The sequence below is a fragment of the Thermoascus crustaceus genome (assembly GCF_041956765.1).
Source record: "Thermoascus crustaceus strain CBS 181.67 unplaced genomic scaffold VTN00scaffold_3, whole genome shotgun sequence".
In the NCBI taxonomy this organism is placed as follows: Eukaryota; Fungi; Ascomycota; class Eurotiomycetes; order Eurotiales; family Thermoascaceae; genus Thermoascus; species Thermoascus crustaceus.
The window spans coordinates 1,394,928-1,412,285 of record NW_027192529.1 but is presented as its reverse complement, the minus strand read 5'-3'; the positions used below and the strand labels follow the sequence as shown (position 1 = coordinate 1,412,285).

The 17,358-nt window shown below is 49.6% G+C and overlaps 7 protein-coding genes across 7 annotated transcripts; 2 read left to right on the top strand and 5 right to left on the bottom strand.

The window, feature by feature from the left end:
* Window positions 1-1,733: 1,733 nt before the first annotated feature.
* On the top strand, window positions 1,734-2,354 carry VTN00DRAFT_5691 (uncharacterized protein; the record flags this gene model as incomplete). Its single annotated transcript, XM_069432249.1, has 1 exon — window positions 1,734-2,354. One exon carries the CDS (start codon window positions 1,734-1,736, stop codon window positions 2,352-2,354), a length of 621 nt encoding a protein of 206 aa, XP_069288128.1.
* Window positions 2,355-2,993: 639 nt separating this feature from the next.
* Window positions 2,994-3,479, top strand: VTN00DRAFT_5690 (uncharacterized protein; the record flags this gene model as incomplete). Its single annotated transcript, XM_069432248.1, has 1 exon — window positions 2,994-3,479. One exon carries the CDS (start codon window positions 2,994-2,996, stop codon window positions 3,477-3,479), a length of 486 nt encoding a protein of 161 aa, XP_069288127.1.
* Window positions 3,480-4,140: 661 nt separating this feature from the next.
* VTN00DRAFT_5689 (uncharacterized protein) lies at window positions 4,141-4,449 on the bottom strand (the record flags this gene model as incomplete). The annotated part of the gene is made up of 1 exon (XM_069432246.1): window positions 4,141-4,449. One exon carries the CDS (start codon window positions 4,447-4,449, stop codon window positions 4,141-4,143), a length of 309 nt encoding a protein of 102 aa, XP_069288126.1.
* Window positions 4,450-6,653: 2,204 nt separating this feature from the next.
* VTN00DRAFT_5688 (uncharacterized protein) lies at window positions 6,654-8,629 on the bottom strand (the record flags this gene model as incomplete). Its single annotated transcript, XM_069432245.1, has 5 exons — window positions 6,654-6,694; window positions 6,827-7,186; window positions 7,257-8,056; window positions 8,142-8,372; window positions 8,484-8,629. 5 exons carry the CDS (start codon window positions 8,627-8,629, stop codon window positions 6,654-6,656), a joined length of 1,578 nt encoding a protein of 525 aa, XP_069288125.1.
* A 1,143-nt stretch (window positions 8,630-9,772) lies between these two features.
* On the bottom strand, window positions 9,773-11,556 carry VTN00DRAFT_5687 (uncharacterized protein; the record flags this gene model as incomplete). Its single annotated transcript, XM_069432244.1, has 4 exons — window positions 9,773-10,683; window positions 10,742-11,084; window positions 11,139-11,294; window positions 11,347-11,556. 4 exons carry the CDS (start codon window positions 11,554-11,556, stop codon window positions 9,773-9,775), a joined length of 1,620 nt encoding a protein of 539 aa, XP_069288124.1.
* A 387-nt stretch (window positions 11,557-11,943) lies between these two features.
* On the bottom strand, window positions 11,944-12,447 carry VTN00DRAFT_5686 (uncharacterized protein; the record flags this gene model as incomplete). Its single annotated transcript, XM_069432243.1, has 1 exon — window positions 11,944-12,447. The coding sequence occupies one exon, from the start codon at window positions 12,445-12,447 to the stop codon at window positions 11,944-11,946; it is 504 nt and encodes a 167-aa protein (XP_069288123.1).
* A 1,613-nt stretch (window positions 12,448-14,060) lies between these two features.
* On the bottom strand, window positions 14,061-16,557 carry VTN00DRAFT_5685 (uncharacterized protein; the record flags this gene model as incomplete). Its single annotated transcript, XM_069432242.1, has 5 exons — window positions 14,061-14,187; window positions 14,274-16,015; window positions 16,080-16,201; window positions 16,284-16,356; window positions 16,429-16,557. 5 exons carry the CDS (start codon window positions 16,555-16,557, stop codon window positions 14,061-14,063), a joined length of 2,193 nt encoding a protein of 730 aa, XP_069288122.1.
* Between the last annotated feature and the right edge of the window lie 801 nt (window positions 16,558-17,358).

Here is a 17,358-nt window from a genome sequence, read left to right as displayed (position 1 = left end):
GCATCCACTGCAGAAAAAATGACCACATAGGTTGGAAATGCCCAGATAGGAAATAAGACAACTGGAAACAAATATCAGTTATAGAAAAGAACAAGCACACTGAAATCCTATGGACCATCTGCTATAATAACAACTGCCCTGATCACTATGCCTCCAAGAACGCAACAGGATGGTTCCCAAGGAACCCCAGGAAGTCAAAAAACTAGAGGACCCTGCCAGTGTGGGACCCTTGCAGGAGTCTTGGTCTAGGTCCCTGAACCCAGCTACAAGCACACAACACAGAACAACACTCAATGGAATAGACTTATTGAAACAATTGGTAATCACTGTCAGGATCAATGGGAAGAAAGCAAGGGCCATGATCAACAGTGGAGCCATGGGAAACTTTATCAGCAATACTTTTGTTACCAGGAATGGGATCCCCTTCACAGAAAAGAAGGAACTGTATCAGCTATCTACAGTTGACAGATCAGCCAGCAGCTATGGAGGAGGATGGGTACAAATGGAGACCAACCAATCTTCCTTGAGAATTGGACAACATAAGGAAAGGATCAACCTTGATATTGTAACGACGGGTCTGGGACTTCGTAGGCAGAGGGCCGTTGGGTTTATCTTGAGGACAGAAGACAAGGAGAAAGATAGATAATTAGTCGTTACTAGCAATACTAACTCTAGGATTGCTATTTGAGTTGACCACAGGGTCCTGATCCCCATGGTTAAGGAGCGTCTTTATATACATGATGAGTTCTGTCCGGAAATACCTATCCGATGGATCATGGCTCAAGGATCATAGCCTCTGGATCACAACCCATGGATCATAGTCCATGGATCATGGTGATCCAGTCACGTGGTGGATCGGCCTTCATGGATCATGGTGATCCAGTCACGTGGTGGTCTTCCCCTCATCCTGACTCAGTCTAATCCTGGGCTGCGCTGTAACAGATATTATACAGATGCCAGGACACAACATAATCCTAGGAATACCTTGATTAAAGATACACAACCCACAGATAGATTGGGCAACAGGAAGAGTGCAACTGGCAGAGAAACCCAATAGAGATATAAGGCCTGAAGGGCAACCTAAGGAAGAAGAGAAGCAACCAGTAGAAATCAAGGAGATTTCTCAGAATGCAATGATAAGAATGTGGAAAAGGGGAGAACAAGTAGAAGTCTTGTATCTCACCCTCACACCAGAATTGACAATCAGGTCTATGGAACAGAGAAAGGACCAACTGCCCCTGAAAGGAATGGAAGCAGTCCTGAAGGAATACTGGGACTTTGAAGAAGTTTTCAAAGAACAAGGCAGAGAACAACTGCCAGAACACCAGCCTTGGGATCATGAGATACCCCTGAAATCTGGAACACAACCAGCATTCAAACCCATTTATCTACTCTCAGAAAAGGCGCATAAGGCACTGCAAGAGTATATTGAGAAGAACCTGGAAAGAGGATATATCCAGCATTCCACCTCATCTGCTGGGTATCCAATATTGTTCATCCCAAAGAAGAATGGAAAACTCTGACTCTGTGTGGACTATCACCAACTTAATGATATCACCATCAAGAACTGCTACCCCTTACCGCTCATCTCTGAGCTACAGGATAGGTTATGAAACCTGAAGTACTTCACCAAGCTGGACCTTAGAGAAGGATATTACCTGGTGCGCATGAAAGAAGGAGAGGAATGGAAGACTGCTTTTAGGACCCACCTAGGCCATTTTGAATACACAGTTATGCCATTTGGTCTTACCAATGCGCCCACTACATTTCAGAGCCTGGTCAACAACACCCTACAGAAGTACCTGGACATCTTTTGCATGGCATATCTAGACAATATCCTCATCTACTCAGAGACCTTGGAAGAACATAGACAGCATATACAAAAGGTTTTGGAGGCCTTGAAGGAAAAGAAACTCTCAGTGGTGCCAGAAAAGTGTAAATGGCATACTCAGAGGACAGAGTTTCTTGGCTTCATGATCTCCTCAGGACATGTTGAAATGAATAAGGGAAAAGTTGCAGCCATCCAGGAATGGCCCACACCAACAACAGTCAAAGAGACACAAGCTTTTCTTGGATTTGCCAACTTCTATCAGAAATTCATATGGAATTACTCCAAGATTGTGGAACCTCTAACAAGGCTTACCTGGAAGGACCAAAGATTTGAATGGGGAAACAAACAGCAGGAAGCATTCAACCTTCTCAAGCAGAAATTTTGTGAAGCACCTGTCCTAGGAATCTTTGACCTGGAGAAGCCTATCTTCATGGAAACAGATGCTTCAGACTTCATCATAGGAGCATGCATCAACCAACCTGATGAGCAGGGACAATTGCATCCAATTGCCTTTTATTTGTGAAAGATGACCCCACCAGAACTGAATTACAACATCCATAACAAAGAACTTCTAGCCATTGTGGCGGCAGTGCAAGAATGGTGACATTACCTGGAAGGGGTGAAGCACCAAGTTGTGATATATTGTGATCATAAGAATTTGGCATACTTCACTACCACCAAAGAATTGACCCAACAACAGGTCAGGTGGGCAGAAGAGTTAGCCCCCTATGATATCAAAATCACCTACTGAAAAGGCTCAGAGAACACCCGAGCAGATGTGCTCAGCTGAAGACCAGATCACCAGGAGGAAGAGCCTTCACCACAGCCTGCAATTTTGTGGCAGGAGGCTGATGGAACCCTCACTCTGGATAGACAAGCTGCACCCGCCCTGCGACTAGAACCAGGTATGTGGGCAGAAAAAATTAAGGAGGCCTATCAAAAGGATTCAATGGCAGAAGAACTTGGAGAAATCAAGAATGATCCCAACATAACCAAAGGGGAAGGAGACATCATCCTATTCTGAGGATTGGTCTACATCCCAACCAAGTTAAGAGAAGACCTAGTCAGAGATATCCACAAAGCCCCGGCTCATGGGCACCAGGGAATAGAGAAGACCATTGAGAGGATTATCCAGAACTTTTACTTCCCAGGATTAAGGAGGATGGTGCGGCATATAGTATCACAATGTGACCTTTGCATCAGGAGTAAGGCAGTGTGGCATGCACCATATGGACTCCTGCAGAACCTGGGTGCCCCAGAAAGACCCTGGCAATCAATATCACTGGACTTCATTACAGATTTACCCGCGTCCAAGGAACCTTTGACAGGGATAGTATATGACTCTATCTTGGTCATTGTGGATAGACTCACCAAGTATGCCTACTTCTTGCCATACAAGAAATCATCCAATGTGGAGGAGCTAGCATACACCTTCCTACAGATCATTTTTGGGAACCACAGTATGCCAGAGGAATTTGTGTCTGATAGAGACAAGCTCTTTACCTCAGGATTCTGGCAAACCTTGACCTGCCAACTTGGCTCCAAGCATAAGCTCTCCATGACAGCTCACCTACAGACTGATGGACAAACAGAACAGATGAATCAGACCCTGGAACAGTACTTGTGCTGCTACATCAACTATCAATAAGACAATTGGGTGGAACTTCTATCTATGGCCCAGTTTGCCTATAATAGCGCCAAAAACAAGACTACCCAGGAATCACCATTCTATGCCAACTATGGGTTTGAACCAACAGCTTACCAGGAACCAAAACCAAGCAGGGTTCTGGCCCAGAAGGGAATCCTCCAGGCTGATCAACTAAAGGAGCTTCACCAGCAATTGAATCTAGATATTCAGTTTATTGCTTACCGAACTGCCAAATACTACAATCAGCATCACAAAAAAGGACCAGAGCTAAAGGCAGGAGATAAAGTATATCTTCTTTGAAAAAATGTGAAAACAAAATGACCAAACAACAAATTGGATTTTAAGAAGATTGGACCATTCAAAATTGCAGAAAAGAAAGGAGAAGTCAATTTCCACCTCAAATTGCCAAATACTATGCGGATACACCCAGTTTTCCATATATCATTATTGGAACCAGTGCCAGAGAACGCCCAACTGATTACCGAGACTGAAGAGATCCTACCAGAGAATCCGGATGATGACAGGGACTATGAAGTAGAGAAGGTATTAGACAGCGGCATAATTGACAGACAGTTCATATACCTTTTGAAATGGAAAGGGTATGATGATTCTGAGAATTCCTGGCAACCCATAGAGAACTGCGATGGTTGCAAGAAACTCCTCAGAGAATTCCACCTTCAAAACCCAGATCGCCCGAAACCAGAGGACCTGCCACACCAAAAAACAAGGGGACGACCCAAGAGGGGGCGCCCGCGGAAATCATCCCATTAGGATCTTTGGGAACTGCCGGAAGCCTCTTGCCCAAAACCTTCAGAAGCAAGAAACTCAGCAACAAAACCTGGAGAAAGTCCTCCAAAAAGCTGTGGACCACTAGACAGGGACGAACCCTCGGGGCATTGGCGACCCTCATGCTCATTGGCCAGACGCTCCAGTTCGGCAGATTCTTCGGCAGAGGGAGGACTCTCTTCATCCATTTGCTCGGACAGGGTCAAATCGTGACTCAACATCTTCACCCCACGCTCTTTAAGGAATCTCTCTTGCTTCAATAAACGCGCGCGTTTTGCATGGAGACAAGATAGCTCCTCATCAACCGCCAAAATATCTGCACGAAGCTTCGACTCTGCTTTCTCAAGGTTGCTCCACTCCTTCTCACTATGGAATTTCTTCTCACATTTGCGGCCATGGCGAACACATGAGGAACAATGTGAAACTTGCCTATCCATAATGATGGTGCAAGTAAGGGAATGAAGAGAACAATATTCGCAAGGATGATCAGCTATAAGGCCTTCACGATCGATACGATTAGCCAAGATCGCATTCTCTTTATGACGATTGCGAGGAGGCATAATGGAAAAACACTTACAGGAATAAGGAATATAGGGAAATTGGCAGGATCTAAAATACTTTTCGGGACGAAAAGCTAAGAGGGGGAGGAGTAGTGTTATGATCAGCATAGGACTACGTGGACTTGCATAAGACAACCCAGGACACATGACTGACAGTCCACAAAGTAGTCCAACAGAAGGACTACAAGAGGGACTATACAGTCCACAGAGTAGTCCAACAGAGGGACTACAAGAAGGACTATACAGTCCACAGAGCAGTCCAGCAGAAGGACTACAGAAGGGACTATAAACTATGTATATAAAGACGCTCCTTAACCATGGGGATTGGGACCCTGTGGTCAACTCAAATAGCAACCTTAGAGTTAACATTGCTAGTAACGACTCATTATTTATCTTTTCCCTTGTCTTCTGTCCTTCAAGATAAACCCAACGATCCCCTGCCTAAGAAGTCTTAGGCCCGTCGTTACAGCAATCAGCACAGTGTTGTGCTGTGTCATATGCACATATATATATATATAACATTTAGCACTGCTGCAATTCTTTTCTTTGTACAGTGCCTCAAACAACGTGATTAAATTATATAAGTAGCCGCAGAATAGCCAATATGTATATATAACTATATATAGCCCAAGAGAAAGACAAACAGATACTTCCAACGAAGTAAACTAAAAGACTGAATGTGCACATCAATGATCATCATAGCATACTTTATTTTTTATTTATCATTCATCCATTACCAAATCGGTTGATCGATCGGTAATCAGGCGATAAATATATCCATTCAGAGTAATCATATGCGAGCTATGCGAGCTTGCTTAGGTAGTTTAAGTAGGTAGCTATGAACATATTCATAGTCATATCCATCTGATGTTGGTACATGGGTAGCAAAAAGCAGCCAGCACCACCCTGCATGAGCAATATATAAAACTACTCTCAGTGTAAGCAAGACAAATGAGCGTGGGTAAGCAAGCAAAAAAACCAGGTACTAGTATCCCAAACCACCTTGCGCAGCCGTCGGAAAATGTCGGAATAAAGAGATAAATAAACAATCGAAATTTTGTTAAGGAAAATCGATTTCATACAAACACGCCAAAGGTAAAGCTAAGAAAAAGTCCATGAGCCATCAATAACAAATAAAATCATGAGAAATACAACAGAAATACAAAAAAGGGAACGAAGTAATGAAAAAGCAATCAGCTCCAATTTCAAAGGAGTCGACAGAGAGAATCCGATCTCAACTCAATCGCAGTGTAGGGGAAGAGAAGGAAAAAAAGGGTATTGAATTAGATTTAGAGATTAGAGGCAGTCAGTAATAAATGGAACCCAAGATTTCCTTCCTTCTTTCTTTCTCTCTCAGATGCCTTTCAGATTAAGATAGCCAACTGTTTTTTCCTTTTTGAACTGTTCCAACAGACCAGCTGGAGTTTTAGCTCAGTTGGTTGACGTTCGCTAGGTAGTACGGATCTTATGATTACAGTTTCGACCGTCGCTCGAGGTACTGTCGAATGAGGTACAGAACTATAAAAAGTAAGCAAACAATCTGGTCGGTGGAAAGTATGTGCGTGTGGAAAAGATTGCGCAACGAGGGTATCTGGAATAAAGCGCAAAGGGGGTATTCTGCTTCAAGTGACTGCGCAAGGCAAGTCAAGAGACGAGGACTGCGAAGGGGTATGGCTGAGGGGACTTGTAGAAGGCAAAAAAAGCAAGGCACGAAAGAATGGCGTGAAAGATAGCAAAAGGTAGCAGCGCGAAATGACGACGAACGACATCCATCCGTCCTGGAAGCATGCTTCCCTCTCATACGTCAGAGCAGGAGCGTTGTTTTGGTTCACTCCTCGTTCTCTGTGTTTTCAGGTTTCTCTTCCTCGTCTAACAATCACATGGAGAGTGAGAACCTTGAAACAGAAAATTTCAGGGGATAGGGACGGGATGGGCACGGCTGGGAATGGAGAACGTGCTGGATCTAGGGCAGTTAAAAAACAATATATAAAATATACCCACCAAGTACTACAACCGCCGCCCTGCCAGCGCCGGCCTTCGCAGTTCCACCACCGAGCGTCAGCAAGAATCGCAGCCAGCCGAGGCGCAGCTTGCGTCCCTCACGGTCGAAATCAGGAATCAGGTTAAAGGCTTTGTTGTATCTGGACAGCTTGCCAGCAAACGGAGGGTAACGGATGGAGATAAAGGTCTCAAGCCAGCCGGGTGTGGTGGTGACCGGACGACGGTGTACGAAGGTATCGAAGCTGGCCCTTCCGCGATACGCGCCATGACCGCTCTCTCCAACGCCTCCGAAGGGGAGGGTCCGGAGATGGAAGGCGGCGTCGTTGACGGAGGCACCACCTGAGCGAGTGCATGCGAGGACTGCGGTGAAATGGATTAGTATCACATACAAAAGCTCTTTAACAGGTTGCTGAATAACTGGAGTGATTACCCTTGTCGGTCTCTGCCTTCGTGCCGAAAGGGTAAATACCGAGCGGCGTTTCCTGGATGCCATTGGCAATCTTGATAGCCTCATCCACGTTCTCCACAGGAAGAATCGGGATAAGAGGACCGAAGCTCTCCTCCGCAAGCAACGAGTCATCAGTGGAGTCAACCTGGAAAATAGTCGGCTCGATAAAGCGCTCCTTCTCATCCATGGTGCCCCCGAACAGGATCTTGCCCTTGCTGTTGTCAATCATGGCCTTTATGCGGCGGAACGCACCATCATTAATGATGCGTGCATAGTCTGGAGACAACTTTGCTCCGCAAGGAAAGAACTCCTTGTATGTCTTCTTGAACTCCTCAACCACTGCGGGGACGATCTCCTTCTCCACAAGCAAGTAGTTCTGCGATGTGCAGACCTGACCCGCGTTCATGGTCTTCGCCCACAGCATCCGGCGCGCGACCAGCCTGGGATCGGCGTTCTTCGTGATGATAGCCGGGTTCAAACCGCCCAGCTCCAGCACCACGGGCGTGAGGTACTGAGCGGCCGCTTTGGCTACGATGCGGCCGACATTGGCGCTGCCGGTGAAGAAGATCTTGTCCCAGCGCTCCGCAAGGAGTGCCTGGGTTTCTGGGATCCCACCCTGAACAACGGTATAGCATGACGGGTCGAGGCCGGCCTCGATGATCTGCTGCATGACAACAGCGCTGTGGGCGGCATTTTCACTAGGCTTTATAACGACGGTGTTACCGCCGGCAATAGCACCAATGACCGGACCCAGGGTCAGCTGGAATGGGTAATTGAAGGCGCTGCACTCAGTTTACACATAAGTCAGCGTAATTGAACATCCCAGCCGCAGCGGCGACTCAAACAAAGAAAAGGACGCGGACGCACCCGATAACCAGCACGGTACCCAGCGGTTCCTTCCTAATCTTCGGGTTTATGAACTTGAACGAGAAATCGATATCCTCGGCCTTCTCATCCTTCACCCATTTCTTCAGGTTGCGGGTCATGAAGATGATGTCGTTCTCGAGCCATCCGATCTCGCTGATATGGGACTCGAAGACGGGCTTGCCCAGGTCGCGGCTGAGAGCATCGACGATGAGGCTTTCGCGGTCTTTGATACTGTGGTAAGCATAAAAAATCAGCAACGCTGTCTGTAAAATGTAGCGGCCGGAAGAGAGCTGGAATTGGAGCTATATAGCTGGAAGCTGGGAGGCTATGGCATGAACTTACGCCCAGTAGAGCTTGCGGAGCTGGACAAGTCTGAACTCGACGTCGCGAGTCTTGTGCGCACGGAAGGTCTCGCGCAGTTTGGCAGCACGCTGAGGGATCTCCTCGAGCGGCGTGTGCTGGAGCTTGGGGATATCAGAGGCACCCATTGCTTCGGAGATGGCACGCGCTTTGAGCTAAGTAAATCTTTGGGTCTGGACTGGAGAAGCTGCTAGCTACCTACGTCATCGGACGCGGGGGCAGACAGAATGGGACCAGGAGATTTCAGGAGGACTTGAAAGCCGTCAAAGACAGATGATATCCCTCCTGAATAGAAAGAAGTCATAAGTGATGGATGTCAGGAGAGGAGGTACAGAGAGATGCCAGGGGACATGCGGAGACACCCGCTCGGGAGCCGCGGCGCCGAGCACATGCTTTCGCTGCTTCTTCTCGGTCTTTGGACATCTCCACTTCCATCATGCCGTCAGCCCCCTGTCTACTGTACTACTCCTACTTGAACGTTGACCATGTTGGCATGCCTGGATAGGCGAGATCGACGCTGTCAAAAAAGCCTCGGCTTTTTTGGATATATTGCTATTTTATACACACGTGATGTTTCACACTATCGAGAGCGAAGATAACGCTTGTGATAGGTAACATATCACAAACGGAGCCAGTCCAGATCACAATATAGTAAAAGCAGCGCCTGCTCTAATGATCTTCCCTAGAGCAGAGCATGGATTACGTGGTTTGATAGGGCCCGCTTAACCGTGCTGTCTCCACATCCAACTTTTCCGCTTTGTTGCAGTTCGTAGCCTATCGGTGAATCGAGCCTTGAAGTTGACAACTAGCCGACGCATCCATCGCTGAAGGATGTATCTCATTCAAATGTGTCAAGAGGTCCATTCAGATAAGAATATAGAGCGGGGTGATCCATCTACACTCTAATTCAAAATTGAACCGTTCAGGTACCATGCAGCTACAGATACCCAAGAAAATAAACAATATATTTTAGATATAGATCCAAAATTCGGTCATAAATCTAAAGACTCGAAACTGCAGATACATACATGGTCAAAATACAAGATCGGTGCAACGCACAGATGTACAAAAAAAAAGAGAATCAGGCCCCACGGCATGTAGGTTATATCCAAACTGAAGAATACAATGCCCGCCCAACGATCAGAGCAGGCCCGCTCTATCGATCAAGACCTTTTACATAATCTGTCTGGCCCAATTTTTTCCCGTCACTTGGGCAGAACTTTTTCCACAACGTCAATAGTCGTACTCGGATGGAAGACCGTTCAAACCGCTTATTTGAACTGCTCCTCAGTGACACCCTTGCCCATAGCGCTGGTGCTGCTGACACCACCAGTCACCATCTTCAGCAGGTTGTCAACGTAGTTGGCACCACTCCATTTCTGGTGGGTGACAACGTCGACCTTGCGGTCCATCTCGGGCTCCTGCACCAGCTCACCGTAAGCGCGCATACCGTGCTTGGCGTAGGCAGAGGCGAAGGTGTCGGAGATGAGGGCGGTGGTGTGCAGACCGGCCAGGGTGATGAACTGCCAGCAGTAGCCGAGCTTGCCGAGCCTCTCGATGTAGGTCTCCTGCTCGTGACGGGGCATGGCGGCCTTCCAGTTGAAGGATGGGGACAGGTTGTAGGCAAGCTTCTGCTCGGGCCACACGGCGTGCACACCATCGGCGAACTCCTTGGCCTGGGCATAGTCGGGGAGCTTGGACTCCATCCAGATGAGGTCAGCGAACGGAGCGTAGGCGACGGCACGGTTGACGGCGCACTGGGTGCCACCCTGGTAGCGGTAGTAGCCCTCACGGGTACGAGGGGCATCCCAGTCCCAGTAGATGTCGACACCAGTGATACGCTTGGCGATGGCGCGAGCCTCGGAGTTGCTCTTGCCCTTCGCGGCCTGGAGGTACTCGTTGATGAGTGCCTGCTTGTTGGGGTGCACACCGGCCTTGATGGTGTCGACGACAGCGTCGTTGAACAGCTTCAGACCAGCCTGGGCAACCCAGTTGTCCTCAATGGCCTGCAGCTCGTCACCGGTCTTGCCGGCCTGCTCAGCAGCGACCATCAGGTCGTTGAGGGGCTGCAGGTTGGGGTTGGTCGAGCCGACGATGAAGGCATGGTCGCGGTGGTCAATGGTGGAGGTGATGAGAGTGGCGGCCTCAGAGTCAGTACGGGCAACGCAGAGGAGGTCAGTGCCTAGAGACAATCAGTATGGTCCTTTCGTTTCACTTGATACTTTGACGTTCAGACTCACCCATGATGTCAGCCTGGGCACGGATGGCCACCAGACGGTTGATGTGCTCGCTGATGGGAACCAGCACCTTACCGGCCATGTGGCCACACTTCTTGGTACCAGGAGCCTGGTCCTCAATGTGGATACCGGCAGCACCAGCCTCGACGAAGAGCTTGGTCAGCTTCATGACGGCGGTCAGACCACCGTGACCAGTGTCCGCATCGGCAATGATGGGGCGCAGGTAGTCGATGTTGGCAACCTTGTCACGCTTCTCCTTGGGAGTGGTGATGCGCTCCTCGCGCTGCTTCCGGTCGTGGAACAGCTGGGCCATGAACAGCTGCTTGACCTTGTTGGGGACAGTGTTCTAAAAGCTCGTCAGCATATGAATTAGCAGTCGCAGCAACCAGACACGACTCACCATGGGGTAGTCAGCAAGATCGGGGGAAGGCTCGTCAGTCGACGAGGCCGTGGAGGAGCTCTGCCAGCCAGAGACATAGACAGTCTCAAGGTACTTGGCCATCTGGGTGAGCATGGTCGGCTCGAGACAGCCATAGGTGAAGCTGGGGGTTCTGTTCTATTCTGGGCGTCAGCAAGTTTTAGAGATCTAAAGATTCAATGTCACGAACCTTGAAGTTCTCCTCAACGATCTTCCACAGCTTCTTGGCCTGGGTGTTGGAGGGGTACTCGATCTTCAGGTTACCACGCTTGGCCACGATCTGCTCCGCGGTGAACGGGCGCTTGGTGTGCCTCCATCTCGAGTCCTTCCACCACTCCTTCACGGCCTGGACATCCTCCCAGTACTTCCGGTCCTCCTGCTCAAACAGACTCTGGCTCATGGTGGCGGATGGTTGTGCTATACGATCAAACAGGGCTTTAAGGTCTAGAGAGAACATCAGACAGTTAGACGTGGAGAATAATAGAGATGCGGATAAGAGTCAATTTCAACGACGTCACAAGGATCCGGGATCCAAGCTACCGGAGCGCCAATCGGGACAGGAACCTTGAATGACGCCTTTGATTGTCTGGTATATGGTATGGGTATAGCTTACCTCCCTCAAGCTTTATGAAAGAAAAACGAGCAGGATTATGGGAAGAAGGAAGGAAGGGAAGTATGAATCATAAATCCGGCTCGAGGTAGCTGGAAAATCACAAGCTAAAAAGCCAAGGTACTTATTACGGCCATGGCGAATGCGTCAGAAGGCCTAACCCGGCAAACTTTCGGCTCAGCGGGACATGTCAAAAACAGGTACGGTCCGGTATCGTGACTGGCGGTGCCCCGGGTTCGCTGACAGGACGAAAGGCGAGACGCCCGGAGGCTTTCTCATTTCGGTACCACCGATCTCCAGGTTTCTCAGGGAGCTCCGAGAGAACGAGAGCTCATAGGCCTGGATTGGCGTCACGGTCCGTATGCGGTTCGGGAGAGAGGATGGGGATCCTCGGTCTAATGGACGCTGCTCTCGGCGCTGGGGGCGCGTCAGTAACACATTCTGGGTTACGTGCTTGCCACCAAATGGTGGAGAGAAAGTGGGGTACCGTATGGTAATCCGCATAGATCTGGAGCCTGCCCCATATTCTGGCTGGTCTTTCTCCGAGTTTGAGCCTTTTCGTGGCGGCCCTGGAATGCTGGAGATGAAAAAGCGCTGTGCTGGCCCTGCCTGGGTGACGTTGCAGAGGAAGACTACGGTCGACGATGTGCTTGTGAGGGGCGGGAGAAGCCGGCCGCACATGACTGCGCAGGACTGCTATGGAAGTGCGGATAGTCTTTTTGCATGTGCTTGTCACCTCGACAACGCTCCATGTCACCGCTCTCTGTGTCTGTCAATGGCTGTCTGGGGGCATCGAGTGACTCAAACAGAGCGATCCTCGGCGGAATTCGAGCTCTGTATCCATCCCAAATTCCCAACAGTCTGTCGACCAGCTCATCCGGTCCCGGCGGATGCACATTCTGGCGCGTCACCCCCGGTATTCGGGCACTACTAGTCAACGTTGGTAACGTATTTTACCCAGCATAGCCGCACGCGCTGATTGATCGATATGGCCTGGATCTGCTCCAGGCATTCAATAATTCAATACACAAAGTGCACGTCAGGATGTCGCAACCTAACCCAGCTGCTTGGGGTTTCTGTCTACAGTACCAGGATAGACGATGTCATGACTGCTGAAGCTGGAGTCTCTATCCGGTTGATGGAGAGTGTATGGGGGTTTTTCCTTTTTGTCATGGACTCTGTCCGCAGGTTAGAGCCAGGTATCCAGATCTAAGGAGCTTGTCTCAGCTAGTCTGCGGGCGCTGGCGCTCTCCAGATCCTGGACCTGATAGCTCGTGGACGATCATTGTCCTTCCTCCGTTAAACCTCGGCTGAAGCTCGAGGTCCGACTCCCTCTGGCTGACCAATAACGGACCAGAGCAGCAGCTCAACCTGGCAGATGCACCTGCGACGCTCACGATCAAAACTCGGAGGTTGTGCTTGCTGTGTAATATTTAATACCGGAATCTATATCCTGTCGGCGGATGTCGGACCTTTCTCAAACAGGGATACTGTATACTTCTCCAATCCATTGCCCCATGTCTTACGGATCGACTCACCACTACGGAGTGCTCACCACACTACTACAGGCCCCAGAACGAGCTTTGTGCTCCATTTGAACCCTTGCATGGCGGGGTGCATGCCGCTAAGACGGTATAGACAGGCGGTCCTTGACCGAGACGGTTGAGTTGTGCTTTGGCCTTCTGGGAGATCACCGTAGAAGTTGCAACAAGAGAAAAGATAATAATAATTATTATTATTCTAACTAAGGACAGAGCGAGTAATTAACTAACTACCTAAGTTAAATCAAAGCTGTAATAATGTATGTAATAAAATAAACCCTTTCAATGATGGTGGTGGAATCTACCTATTTGTGAACTATGACTCATCCGATCCTAGGAGGAAAGAACGGATGTTAGTAGTCCATTTCAGTTGTATGTCCATATGTTTCTGTGGAGACCAGACGAAGACCCAGACTGGATTTAATCAAAGCCAAACGAGTAAACCCGCATCAAGTTCAAACGAAATAACCGACGCCCTATAATGATAAGCAGAACAACTTTAGTCCCCTTTGTCTCCAGTTTATATTATTTATCGAGTACAGTACACCTTGAACCCAAGTGATAGAAACTGTAGACTTTGTAGTAGACCAATTTGAAAGGAAAAAAAAAACTTTGTCTTGCCTCTCTAAAACGGGGTTTACCTCTCTAGGTAGCAGAGTCAGTCGGTCAGTCAATCGCCTGCTCCTTTTTTATTTATTGTATGAAGACAGCTTTTTATTTTTTCTTTTTAATTTCAGGTCGAGAATTCTACTCTTAGAAGGGCTGCATGGAGACAGCGCGGCTGTACGTCTCGAATGGAGTGATCGCCCCGAGAGCGCGTCTCTGGTGTGCGTTCAGGATCTCCAGTCCGTAGACGTAGCTGGCGTTGACCCATCCGAAGCTGTGAGCCGTGTCAGTAAGTAAAAATCTTCGACGAAAGCGGATAGATTTTAGTGGAGCGGATGGAAGGTTGAAGAAGAAACTTACCCTTCCCTGGGGACACCCTTGAAGTCAATGCCCTGGTTTCCATACTCTGCATCGACCCTGTGCGGATCAATCGGTCGAGTCACGTCGTATTTCTCGACGACAACACCGTTGAAGTCGACAAAGGCCTTGGTGATCATGAACAGCCACTTGTACGCCAGCCTCTCGGCCTCCTCCTGGTATCCGTAGCGCAGGAGACCCGTCCACGCGAGCATCTGCTGCGGTGCCCAGCCGTACGGGTAGTCCCACTGCCGATTGGGCCTGTCCAGGCCGACGGCACCGCGAGATTCCTCAGATCCCGAGACGAGACCGCCGTAGACCTCGAACCTGGGCAGCGCGTTTTTGACCATCTCCGCGGCCTGCTGCGGGGACGTCAGTCCCGCCCACATAGCCCAGAACGTGGTGCAGCTCTCGTAGGACGTGCGTTCCTTCTTGACGGTGTCGTAGTCGAAGAACATTCCCTTGCTCTCGTCCCACAGGTACATGTCCATCGCCATCTTTCTCTTCCTTGCACGACGGTCCCACACTGCGGATGACTCGAACTCGATGTTTTGAGTTGCGGGAGTGCGGAATTCCTGGGGGATCTCCAACTTGTCCTTAAAGTAGGTGCGGATCGTTCTCGCGATGTCAACTTCGTACTTGTATAGCAGGGAGTTCAAGTCCACCGTTGCGAGGTTTGCGCAGACCCGTTCAAGACGGTAGCTCGTGTCGTGGCCAGACTCACGGACAGCCCTATCATGCAGGAAGTATTCATCAAGCTCGGGCTCCTTGATCTTTCCATCATTGTAGGCCTGGACAAATTCCTTGAATGTCACACCGTGCTTCTCCGCATATGGCGTCAGGAGGTGAGTGAAGTGAGTCGGCTCCGTCTCCGGCGGGACCCCAAGACCCTCCGGTCGGTATCTCGACAGTCCAGTGGCCTTGTCATATCGCGGTTCCGCCGTCCAGACACTGTAATATTCCTTGATGGCCGCCAGAATCGCTTTCCGCAAGAACTCCAACGCATCGGGCTCCGTCTTGATCTTGTCGTAGACGCGGAGTGCCATGTCGGTTAAGAACGGCGGCTGGGAACGCAACAGGTAATACGATCGGTTGGCATTCAAGATCTTTCCGTAGTGCTTGATGCAGAAGCAGAAGTTGGTAACCATGGATTTCGCCAGATCGACCCGGTCGCTGACGATGAGACCCAGAGACTCCATGTAACTGTCCCACCCGTAAAGCTCGTTGAACCTTCCACCGGGGACGACGAACGGCACACCGCGGAGATCTTTCTCTCCGGTCTCTTCATCCGTGTATTCTTCCATGGCCAGCGCAAGGAGACCGGGTTTGCTATTGAGATTTTTGACGTATTCGGGGGTGATCTCTCCATCGAGCAATTGCACATCTAAGCGGAGCTCTGGATGCGACTGAGCGATTTTAGTATAGTACTCAAGCTGCTCAGGCGCGCCTGGTGGGACATAGATGCGAGGCCGTGGGTCGTCAGTCCAGTCCTTGGGATCTCTTCCCGCAACTTGGATGTTTGAACCGTCAATCCTCCGAGTCAGGGCATTCCAGAAGGAAGTCTTGATCAGACGGGACAGACGGCTGACCGGGTTCTCGCTAAGGCGCGCCTCATCGAGAATGATGTGCTTCCGGCCATAGTCTTTGGCGATGGTAAGCTCCTGGAGGAGGTTGGAGAGCATGTAGGTTCCGCGAACGTCGAACTTATTGTACCCGGATGAGGCTGCCGTTCCGACTGCCAGCGTCTAGGCTAGGAGTCAGCGCAACTGCCTCTCAATTTGGAACATTCGAGGGCGGTTCGAAGCACACCTTCGGGCCCACATCCTCGATTGTTATCTGCATGTTCTTGTCCGTATCCTCCCTTTCCAGGAGGCTTTCCATGGTCGCGTCGACATCGATGAGGAATTTGCGCGGTTGGGCAGAAGCTTCGTCTGTTACACCACGTATGATGGATCAATGATCTTGATCAAGGTTTCAGGTTGCGCAGGGGTAGAGTAGAAGGAAGCGACTCACCATGGCTGGATCTCCGTGCCGGTATCTTTCCCAGATAGTTCTTGATATCTTCACGGTTGAACACCTTCAAGTTCTATTGGGCGGACGGTGCAAGAAAAGCCTTAGCTAACGGCAGATCTGAAGGTAAGTTGCCGTCGCTGCTTACCTGAGAGAACGCGCGCCTGTGGTCCTTCACTTGCCGCGACACGAGGGCCTCGTCGCCATAGTAGACGTCGGGCTCGGAAAAAGGGTCCACGACGGAGCCGTTTCGATTGTGGCCATTTGACGAGCTCATCGTACCACTACTTAGCTGCGTCTTAAGCGATGCGAGAGGGTATCAAGAAGGTTCAGAACAAGGATGCTGGTTAAGGGGCCAAGTAGTCAATAATAACTGAGGAAAGGCGCTTTTTAAACTTCTGGTCTCGACCGTCGAGAACGCAGCTCCGTGCGGCGAGTCTACACCAAATAAAGCTGCGAAAGCGGTGAAAAAAGGGGATATGACCCGAGAGCTAAGGGGGTAGAAATGCGACAGGAGGATGAGGAATGGGTTGTGCAGGTCTAATTAAATAACTGTGGGAAAGTAGAATACAAGCTGGCGGGGTTATCTAGAGGACTGAGGCCTCCCACGCTGTCCTGATAACTTGATGAGGGCCGCTGCAGGACTTCGCGCAGCTCTCGTCAGAGCAGTGACGAAAGACAACCTATGATGACGGTTGCTCCACCCAAACCCGCGTTCAAACCCACGCGGACCTCTGGATGAATCGCCATTCTTTGGTGGCAAGCGATCGACCAAGAACTGCTATTGGACTAATTAGAATGTAGGTTTTGTCACCTTCCTTCGGTACCCGGCGCAAGCTCCCATCCCACGCTTGGAATGCCAGGATGGCGGGCGGCATGGGCGGCAGGCCGATCACCGTAGCACAGTAGTGGATAAAATCTAGATCCGATTTTCCTAGCCCTACATACAATCTTTGTGTACTGCGTACATGGATACCCAACGGTCTCAGCTTCCGGAGAATCTGGCAACTTCTGAGGAACAAGAAATTATTCCATTATACCTTTTAATACGGATGACACATCCGATATTTCGTACAGT